Raw genomic sequence first — 11282 nt, forward strand, 5'->3', positions numbered from 1 at the left:
GTCACACTTGACTGTTATGTTCTTGTCCTTTTCTCTGACGAACTGAAAATAATGGGAGTATGTCCATCTCGCAAATGTACAATCCATGTCTGTAGTCCCAGCAACAGGAAATGACTTTTACTCGCGTATTTTGTCTCGTGGTGCTGGTGAATTCTTAAAAAACAACATCTAATCAGGTCAAAATGTGTTATAACATGTTATTTAGATTATAACTGGTATAATATTACAGAAATTTTATTAGTAATGCATTATTGCGTTACAGTAAATAGTAATACATTACTGTAATTGCATTACTTTTGTAATGTGTTACTCCCAACACTGGCAACAGTTACAGGAACTTCCATGACTGTGTTGTCATGGAAACAAAACAGAGGAACTTTCAGACACTAAACTTATAAACCAAACTGTTTTTTTATCACGCCAACATGTCTGTCCATTTTCACAGTCATTGACTGAAGTCAACAAAATAAAAGCACCAATCAGGGCCCTGAAGCAGCGTCTTTATGTTGCAGCTGAAAGAAAAAACTTCCTCCATGACACAGAATCTGTGATCATCTGCAGTGAGCTCAAGATTTCTGTACAGAAACACGTCTGTTTAGTTTTTGTCACTGACTGTCATCTAGTTCCATTTTATTGAAGAGAAGTCAAACATGTCCACAGCTGATATCTGCAAAACTCTGCAGCTCACAACAAAACTCTTAGGATGGATAATCAGCACTACAGGGGAGAGGAGAAATATTTGTTCATGATTTTGGGGTGAACTGTCCCTTTAAAATATTACAAATAAAAAAAGTCATTTAAATAATATAAATTGTGGAACTGAAGGAAACACGTTCAGTGGTTATTTTGCACTCAGACGTGTGTCTTTGTGTCTCTCTAGCTAACGTTAGCGGTTGGTCTGTGTAGCTAACGTTAGCGGTTGGTCCGTGTAGCTAACGTTAGCGGTTGGTCCGTGTAGCTAACGTTAGCGGTTGGTCCGTGTAGCTTACGTTAGCGGTTGGTCCGTGTAGCTTACGTTAGCGGTTGGTCCGTGTAGCTAACGTTAGCGGTTGGTCCGTGTAGCTAACGTTAGCGGTTAGTCCGTGTAGCTAACGTTAGCAGTTGGTCCGTGTAGCTAACGTTAGCAGTTGGTCTGTGTAGCTAACGTTAGCGGTTGGTCCGTGTAGCTAACGTTAGCGGTTGGTCCGTGTAGCTAACATTAGCGGTTGGTCTGTGTAGCTAACATTAGCGGTTGGTCTGTGTAGCTAACGTTAGCAGACATGTTGAATGGATGAGATACATTTTTTTAACCAGTTGATGACCAGTTTTTAAAATTATTGCTTCTCCATGATTGGTCTGTTTTGACACACAGCGATGGAAGAAAATATGGATTATTGATTGATGAGCTTATTTTGTTATTTTAAATTTTCTAATGTGCTGAATTTTTATACAACTCAGCCCTTTAAATTAGTACATTAGATAATGAATGATTAGGGGCGGGGCTTCTTTGGGGGTGGACCATCACAGCTGGTGAACTGCTAGTTAGCTGCTTCAAATCATCCAATCAGACGATCAGACCCAGTGTTTGATTTGTAGCTGCTGTGCTCTGATTGGACAGATCATTAAACTCACCTGGATCTTCACATCCCGTCTCCTCCTCTTCCTTTCTTCTCCTTCTTCTTTTTCTTCTCTTTGTTGTTTACTCTTGTCCTCTGTCCTGTTCTCTGTTTTGTGTCTTTCTTGATTTCTTCTTCTCTTTCACTCTCTCATCTCCTCCTCTCTTCTTCTTTATTCTTTCTTGTTGTGCTCCACGTTTTCTTTTTTCTTTTGTTGCTTATTCTCTTCTCTTTGTTTCTGTCCTTCTCTCTGACTCTTCTTTTCTTCTTATCCTGTTTTTATCTCTCATTCTCTCTGCCAAACTTTTCTCTTCTCTTCTTTCAGTCTCTCATTTCCTCCAGTTTTTCTTTTCTTCTTCTTTCTGTCTTTTCTCACCTTCTCTCCTCAGTTCTCTTCTTCTCTTTCCTCTCTTCTTCTTTGGTTTGATCTCTTCTTCTTCTCCTCTGTTCTTGTCGTTGTTCTTTCTGAGAGCGAGAGAGAGAGAGAGAGAGAGAGAGGGACTCACCTCCATCAATAATTTAGCCTCTCTCGGCCCACAGTGCACACACACACACGCACACACACACACACACGCACACACACACACACACACACACACACACGCACACACACACACACACACACACACGCACACACACACACGCACGCACACACACGCACGCACACACACACACACACGCACACACACACACAGACACAGAATGTCCCTTTAATTTGCATAAACTACATAGTAATAATATAAAACTATTAAAATGAATAAAAACAAAATAAAGAAAAAATAAGTCGCAGAGACTAAACATGCATTTACAAACAAAAGTTACAGCTGATTAATAATTAATTATGAAATATGTTCTGTCGGATGTAGAAACTGAATATATTAGAAAACAAGCAGTGAGAATATTGTGACACAAATCAATAACTAATCAATAAGTGATCAAAAATACATCACACAGACTAAATGATCAATAATCTGATGGTAACCTGATAAGCCAATAGAAAGTGGAGCTGCTCTCATGTTTCTATTGGCTGCTGGTGTCAGCCTATCAAGTTACAGCTTGGTGTGGACTGACTGAAGTTGCCTAGCAACACACACACACACACACACACACACACACACACACACACACACACAGAATGACATCATGTTACATGTATGTTTTTTATATTAATTCAATTTGAGCAGAAAAGAATAAAAACGTCACATATTGTTGAAGTCATGTGACCATCAGTAACCTCACACTGAACTCTTTATATGTTCTCTGTAGGTTCTCTGTAGGTTCTCTGTAGGTTCTCTGTAGGTTCTCTGTAGGTTTATTAAATGTTTATCGTTCCTTCCTTTGCTATGTGTGAACAGATTAACAGCTGAAATTATGAAAATTTTTAATGTTTTTTAAGTAACATTTTGTTCTTCACACATCAATAGTAACATCAACGGACATCAGCATCAACACTGACAGGTTAGCTAGAACGTTTGGTCTGTGCAGCTAACGTTAACGTTTGGTCTGTGCAGCTAACGTTAACGTTTGGTCTGTGCAGCTAACGTTAACATTTGGTCTGTGCAGCTAACGTTAACGGTTGGTCTGTGCAGCTAACGATAACATTTGGTCTGTGCAGCTAATGTTATGGTTTGGTCTGTGCAGCTAACGATAACATTTGGTCTGTGCAGCTAACGTTAACGGTTGGTCTGTGCAGCTAACGATAACATTTGGTCTGTGCAGCTGACGTTAACGGTTGGTCTGTGCAGCTAACGATAACATTTGGTCTGTGCAGCTAATGTTATGGTTTGGTCTGTGCAGCTAACGTTAACATTTGGTCTGTGCAGCTAACGTTAACGGTTGGTCTGTGCAGCTAACGATAACATTTGGTCTGTGCAGCTGACGTTAACGGTTGGTCCGTGCAGCTAACGTTAACGGTTGGTCTGTGCAGCTAACGATAACGGTTGGTCCGTGCAGCTAACATTAACGTTTGGTCCGTGCAGCTAACGTTAACGTTTGGTCCGTGCAGCTAACGTTAACGTTTGGTCCGTGCAGCTAACGTTAACGTTTGGTCCGTGCAGCTAACGTTAACGTTTGGTCCGTGCAGCTAACGTTAACGGTTGGTCTGTGCAGCTAACGATAACGGTTGGTCCGTGCAGCTAACGTTAACTGGTTCAGTGCAATTTGAGGTGGTCATTGAACACATCATTGAGTAGACAGACAGGAAAGTTTCAAATGTCCGACCTGTCTTTGAATGCACCTGGCAACACCTGAGTCTGGTTTACCTGTGAGCTGGTGCCCTCATTTTTACCTGTCAGGCTCGATGTGGCCAGGTTGGTGGAGATGTGAACAGTCTGAAGGAACACTTTCTAATCAATAATCAACAATCAATAATCAGGTCAAAGTGTTGTATTCATCAGTGTATGAAAGAGAACAGACATCACCTCATTAATATTCATCACATTTATTTCATCACTTCCTCTAAACATTGTAACTGATTCTTCTTCTGTGGTGTTTATACAAACTGTTCAATCTCCGTTATGACAAATATAAATACTTTATGAAACCAGAAATATAAAATATAAAAAACACAAAACTTCTCCCGTCACATTGTTCGTCAGCACAAAATGATCATTAATATTGATCAAAACATTCGATCACAATGTTTATGAAACATGTGTCAGATATTTGATGAGTCGTTTCCTTCATAATCAAAACAAAAACAAACAAAAGCATTTTTTTTATTTCTAAAATGTTTACAATGAAAAACTTCATCACTGATCACCACGTTTTCCAATAATCAATCGATAATAATTGACTATGAACTCCTCTGTATCTGTTTTGCATGAAATTATGAAAAAAGAGTGTGATGTCACAAACTGCATCATCAGCTTGTGTGTTGTTGTCATAGCAACAACAGAGAAATAATTCATTATCATCATTCCGATCATTTATAATATAATTAAATCTGTTTCTGTGGGTCAGAAAGAAACACAGCAAGCAATAATAATAATAATAATAATAATAATAATAATAATAATAATAATAATAATAATAATGATAATAATGATAATAATGATGATAATAATAATAATAATAATAATAATAATAATAATAATAATAATTATCTATGGAATCATTGGAGTGCCATAAAAAAAGAATAAAGCTGTAAAAGAATTTAAAAATAGATTTGGAAATATAAAGACAGATAACATTTAAGTATTTGTTCATGTATTTGTGTATGTATTTATTTTTTGCATATAGTTTTTTGTGTGTAGGAAGTGACCTATCAGCTGTGCAGGAAGTCCCGCTCACAGCCAGTTGATTGACAGCTTGACCCTTCAAGGAAAAGCAAAAGAAAGAAAATAAATGGATAAATGTAAAAACAAATTTAAAAAATATAGAAATAAATATGTAGAAAATATATAAACACTGGGGCGTCTGCAGCGGTGGCGGGTTGAAACCCGCCTATGACCCTCTGCTGTGTTTCCCCAACTGTGTCATTTCCTGTCACATCTTCAGCTGTTCTGTCATCAAAAACATAAAAAGCCCAAAAATATACATTTAAAAACAATACAGAAATAAATGAGCCAATGTGAATAAAACTATAATATAAAATTTGTTTCTCTTTATATTTCCACATTTATTTATTTTCTATGATCCTCCAGTGACTCTATACAGTGTGTGTGTATATGTATATATATATATATTTGTGTGTGTATATGTATATATATTTGTGTGTGTATATATGTATTTATTTGTGTGTGTATATATATATGTATATATATATTTGTGTGTGTGTATATGTATATATATTTGTGTATATATATGTATGTATTTTTTTCTTTAAATTTAATCATAGTTCATGTTATTTATATTTTATATTTCTCTCTTGTTGTTATTATTATTGTTGTTGTTATTGTTCCTTCCTTCCTTCTCTTCTTCTTCTTCTTCACTTCCTCAGTTGCTTCTTTTGTTGTTTCCTCAGTGGGAGAGAAAAATAAATCCAAGCCAATCACAGTCCTCCTGCCACTATGACATCACTTCCTCCTCCTGCAACGGTAGCAGCAGACACGGCTCCTCCCCTCCTCCTCCTCCTCCCCCCCTCCTGCCTCCTTCACCACATATGGTGGCGGGGGGGCGGAGCTTGACACGCCATACGGGTTCCCTTCGTTACCACTTACAGCCATCGGATTGGCAATCACAGTGGCGACATCGTCTGAGGGGCGGAGCTTAGCCCGGGGAATGTTCACCTCTGCGTATGGGTTATCTGGGGAGACAATGATTTTTGTTGTCATCACGGTGTGTCACAGGAGGGCGGAGCAAAAGATGATCAATCAATCAATCAGGCAGCCGTCCAATCAGAGGGCATGAGGCAGTCAGGATGAGAGAGCTCTGTGGAGAAGAGAGAGAGAGAGAGAGAGAGAGAGAGAGAGAGAGAGAGAAAAATGATTAGCAGTAAAAAAAAAAACAAGTTAAAACTTTAAGTTGACTGAATTTGAATAAACAAGTTGAAGTAATTTGAAATGATTCCAAACTAATATGATGTTTTCACAAATAAACTTGATATTAATTCAGTAAAAATCATGACGAAGTTTCAGATATTAAGTTACGATGATGATGAAAATCACTAACGAGCTTTAAAGTGCAAACACTGTAAACAGCAACGTCTCAACAAACAGCTGGTTCTGTAACACGTTCTTCATACAGAACAAAGAACAGAAAACACAAAATAAACCATCTGCATGTGCTACATGTATTATTACTACTAAGTAGAACCATTAAGGGTTCTCTTTCAGTCTCCATGGGAATAAATGTTCTGGAAATCTGCAGTAGAACATCAAAAGCTATGACTGGCAACAATGACATCATTTGTCCATGAGGACAGCGGTGTGGAACCAGACACGTTCTGTTTGACTAGAACATTAAGAATGACATCTGCAGTTTCTGTGCTCAGCTTTAGTTTGAACTTTAGTCTTTAACTTTAGTCTTTAACTTTAGTTTGAACTTTAGTCTTTAACTTTAGTCTTTAACTTTAGTTTTTAACTTTAGTCTTTAACTTTAGTTTTTAACTTTAGTTTTTAACTTTAGTCTTTAACTTTAGTTTGAACTTTAGTTTTTAACTTTAGTCTTTAACTTTAGTCTTTAACTTTAGTCTTTAACTTTAGTTTGAGCTTTAGTTTGAACTTTAGTTTTTAACTTTAGTCTTTAACTTTAGTTTGAACTTTAGTTTTTAACTTTAGTCTTTAACTTTAGTCTTTAACTTTAGTTTGAACTTTAGTTTTTAACTTTAGTCTTTAACTTTAGTCTTTAACTTTAGTCTTTAACTTTAGTTTGAGCTTTAGTTTGAACTTTAGTTTTTAACTTTAGTCTTTAACTTTAGTTTGAACTTTAGTTTTTAACTTTAGTCTTTAACTTTAGTCTTTAACTTTAGTTTGAACTTTAGTTTTTAACTTTAGTCTTTAACTTTAGTTTTTAACTTTAGTTTTTAACTTTAGTTTGAACTTTAGTTTTTAACTTTAGTTTTTAACTTTAGTCTTTAACTTTAGTTTTTAACTTTAGTTTTTAACTTTAGTCTTTAACTTTAGTTTGAACTTTAGTTTTTAACTTTAGTCTTTAACTTTAGTTTGAACTTTAGTTTTTAACTTTAGTCTTTAACTTTAGTCTTTAACTTTAGTTTGAGCTTTAGTTTGAACTTTAGTTTTTAACTTTAGTCTTTAACTTTAGTTTGAACTTTAGTTTTTAACTTTAGTCTTTAACTTTAGTCTTTAACTTTAGTTTGAACTTTAGTTTTTAACTTTAGTCTTTAACTTTAGTTTTTAACTTTAGTTTGAACTTTAGTTTTTAACTTTAGTTTTTAACTTTAGTTTTTAACTTTGGTTTTTAACTTTAGTCTTTAACTTTAGTTTTTAACTTTAGTTTTTAACTTTAGTCTTTAACTTTAGTCTTTAACTTTAGTTTTTAACTTTAGTTTTTAACTTTAGTCTTTAACTTTAGTCTTTAACTTTAGTTTTTAACTTTAGTCTTTAACTTTAGTTTGAACTTTAGTTTTGAACTTTAGTTTTGAACTTTAGTTTGAACTTTAGTTTTGAAATTTAGTTTGAACTTTAGTTTGAACTTTAGTCTTTAACTTTAGTCTTTAACTTTAGTTTTTAACTTTAGTTTTTATCTTTAGTTTGAACTTTAGTTTTGAACTTTAGTTTTTATCTTTAGTTTTGAACTTTAGTTTTTATCTTTAGTTTGAACTTTAGTTTGAACTTTAGTTTGAACTTTAGTCTTTAACTTTAGTCTTTAACTTTAGTCTTTAACTTTAGTTTTTATCTTTAGTTTGAACTTTAGTTTTGAACTTTAGTTTTTATCTTTAGTTTTGAACTTTAGTTTGAACTTTAGTCTTTAACTTTAGTTTGAACTTTAGTTTTTATCTTTAGTTTGAACTTTAGTTTGAACTTTAGTTTTTAACTTTAGTCTTTAACTTTAGTTTTGAACTTTAGTTTGAGCTTTAGTTTGAACTTTAGTTTGAGCTTTAGTTTGAACTTTAGTTTGAACTTTAGTCTTTAACTTTAGTTTTGAACTTTAGTCTTTAACTTTAGTTTGAACTTTAGTTTTTAACTTTAATTTTGAACTTTAGTCTTTAACTTTAGTTTTGAACTTTAGTCTTTAACTTTAGTCTTTAACTTTAGTTTGAGCTTTAGTTTGAACTTTAGTTTTTAACTTTAGTCTTTAACTTTAGTTTTGAACTTTAGTCTTTAACTTTAGTCTTTAACTTTAGTTTGAGCTTTAGTCTTTAACTTTAGTCTTTAACTTTAGTCTTTAACTTTAGTTTGAGCTTTAGTTTTTAACTTTAGTCTTTAACTTTAGTCTTTAACTTTAGTCTTTAACTTTAGTTTGAATTTTAGTTTGAATTTTAGTTTGAACTTTAGTTTTTATCTTTAGTTTGAACTTTAGTTTGAGCTTTAGTTTGAACTTTAGTCTTTAACTTTAGTCTTTAACTTTAGTTTGAGCTTTAGTTTGAGCTTTAGTTTGAACTTTAGTTTGAGCTTTAGTTTGAACTTTAGTTTGAGCTTTAGTTTGAACTTTAGTTTTTACCAGTACACTGACGGTTCTTTGTTCTTAACTTTAGGTGTTTCAGCAGACGGCGACCAAACGTCCCAGTTTGTCTGAGAGGTTTGAACCTTTTTCCATCATCCATCATGATCATTGATCATTATTGATCGATGTATTTAGTCTATAAAATGTTGAAAAATATTGATCAGTGTTTCTCAAAGATGTACTTAAATGTCTTGTTTTATCCTTAACCACCATTTTTTTTTCCCACATTGACCAGCTGGGCACCGGTCCAGTCTCCATGGTAATCCCAGAATCATGAAAGATCTATCAACAGTGATCAATTTAACCCAAACATGATCAAACCTGCCAGATTGTAATCATAGCAACAGTCACAGTATCAGCTGACAATACAGCAGCAAGTTCTCACGAGATCTTTGCCAATCAAATGTTCCCGTCTGAGAACAGGAAACGTTCCAGAGGGTCAGGACTTAGGAAGGGTCACTCTCTGACAAAACTGAAATCTGATTGGGCCCCAGCAGATGATCACACAAATCCCGCCCTCTGCTGGTCCCTGTCGGATCATATCAAGCCTGTCGTTAGGAATCTGTGAGTGTGGTTTGATTTTGAACGTCATACAACAAAGTTTGTTTTTATCATCTGAGACACAGAAACCATTTTACAGGCTTTTATCTCATCATGTCTGGATTTCTGCAACAAACTTTTGACCGGCTTGAAACAAAAATCTGTTAACAGACTTCAGAGTTCAGAACTCAGACTTTTAACCAGAACTAGGAAACGTGATGACATCACTCCTGTTTTAGCGTCTCTACATCGACTCCCTGAATGTTTTAGAAGAGACTTGAAGGTTTTACTGATGACTTTTAAAGCTCTCAGTGACCTCGCACCCCCATATATCTCTGACCTGTTAGAACCTCACATACCAGGACGTTCCTTGAGATCCTCGGGCAGAGGTCTCTTGTCTGTTCCACAGGCCCGACTGAAAACTAAAGGGGACGGGGCCTTTTCAGTCAGGAACCCAAGGCTCTGGAACAAACTGCCTGAGGAAATTAGATCAGCCAATGATGTCCTTTAAATCTCTTCTCTTTCCTGATCTGTTTTAGCTGCTGTGTGATTCTTCATCCTGTCTGTTTTGTCTTGTTGCTTTTGTGAAGCACTTTGTGATGTGAAGTTTGAAAAGTGCTCTACAAATAAAGATGATGATGATGATGATGATGATTATCATGTCAGTGTGGACTATAAATACTCTGGAATCTAAAATCTAATCACAGAGAGGAGTGCGGTTAAATGTTAAAACAGCTCGTCATTCACCGTACTGTTCGCATGGCGGCCGTTTTCCTGTGATGTCAGACTCTGATGTCACACTTTGATGTAGCCCTGCTGTGTTCCAGGTTGTTTTGTTCTCATTTCACTGCTTCCTGATTGATCAGAAACTGAAAACAATATCAGAGAAGATCTTGAGGGACATCTGTAGCTAACGTTAGCATTCAACCACTTCCTAGCTAACATTACTGTATGATGGTGTCACATGACGCTTCAGTAACAATCTAGATTAATTCTGAATATCATCACACATGTTGGACACAGTCATTTAATACTGAAAGTAAAACACACTTATAATCAAGCTAATGTAGTCTGACATTAGCGTTAGCTGTCGAACTGTCTCCAGTTCAGTCAGTAACATTCTGTGACGTTCTGCTAACTGGAACCCAGAGTTCTGCGTTGTGTTCACACAGATTATCGCTGACACTAAAGTCTTATTTTGTTGGTTGGACAGTTAACGTCACATTAACAGTCTTAAATAAATGTGTCCATCATGTATAATGATATTTCAGAATGAATTTACATCTTTACTGAAGTTTCACGTGACGCTATCAAACGGTGAAATTAGCCAGGAAGCAGTTGAATGCTAACGTTAGCAACAGATTTTCTGTGTCATTGTGTTTTCAGTTTCTGATCAATCAGGAAGCAGTGAAATGAGAACGATTGGACAACAACCTGGAAGACAACAGGACGCCATCAGAGCGTGACATCAGAGGACAGTGGCTGTTCTGTGAACAGTATGATGTGACACAGAATGAGATGAACATATGTTTCCTGTCTGGACACTGAGGACACTTCAGTCCTGAGTGTCTCTGTTTGACTCCACATCACGTTAAACCCACAAAAAATACACAGCAAACATCAGCTGACTCACCTGTTCACACCCTCTTCTTCTTCTGCTGCTTCTTTTTGAGTCTGTTGTCTTTGAAAATAAACTGTCTTCTTCTTCTTCTTCTTCTTCTTCTTTGGTGTTTAAACTGAAGGAAACAGTAAAAATCTGATTGTGTCTCTCTCTCTCCTTTTCACTGTATGTGTGAAGCTGCCTCGCCCAAACCTGTTCTACCTGCTGACACTCCCTCTCTCTCTCTCTGTTCATTCTCAATGGAGCTCCACCTCCCTGTTGTTTCTGTAGGTCACTCCACCTCTCTCTCTCTCTCTCTCTCTCTCTCTCTCTCTCTCTCTCTGTAACTTTTTGTTTCTTCTGTTTTTATTTGATTCTAAAATTCATATTTTGAAAATGAGTAATGATTTATTTATTTATTTCACACATTTAAATTCACATATTGGAATCATCTTTGTTTAAAAACTACAGTGCTCAATAAA

General features: G+C 35.5%; 2 protein-coding genes across 2 annotated transcripts in view; both read right to left on the reverse strand.

Annotated features, from left to right (window-relative positions):
• Positions 1 to 1929, reverse strand: part of rnf224 (ring finger protein 224) — a 9459-nt gene extending 7530 nt beyond the window's left edge. The window contains exon 1 of the mRNA XM_084746504.1: positions 1612 to 1929. The gene's annotated coding sequence lies outside the window, so the exon portion shown is untranslated. The remainder of the gene's footprint in view (positions 1 to 1611) is intronic.
• Positions 1930 to 5471: 3542 nt separating this feature from the next.
• LOC146308885 (uncharacterized) lies at positions 5472 to 10994 on the reverse strand. The gene is made up of 2 exons (XM_084746418.1): positions 10834 to 10994; positions 5472 to 5966 (listed from the first exon to the last, which is right to left on the reverse strand). The coding sequence occupies exon 2, from the start codon at positions 5867 to 5869 to the stop codon at positions 5612 to 5614; it is 258 nt and encodes an 85-aa protein (XP_084602544.1). The 5' UTR covers positions 5870 to 5966; positions 10834 to 10994; the 3' UTR covers positions 5472 to 5611.
• Between the last annotated feature and the right edge of the window lie 288 nt (positions 10995 to 11282).

The sequence above is a fragment of the Lutjanus erythropterus genome, chromosome 20, assembly GCF_056507025.1.
Source record: "Lutjanus erythropterus isolate fLutEry1 chromosome 20, fLutEry1.hap2, whole genome shotgun sequence".
Classification (NCBI taxonomy): domain Eukaryota; kingdom Metazoa; phylum Chordata; class Actinopteri; order Lutjaniformes; family Lutjanidae; genus Lutjanus; species Lutjanus erythropterus.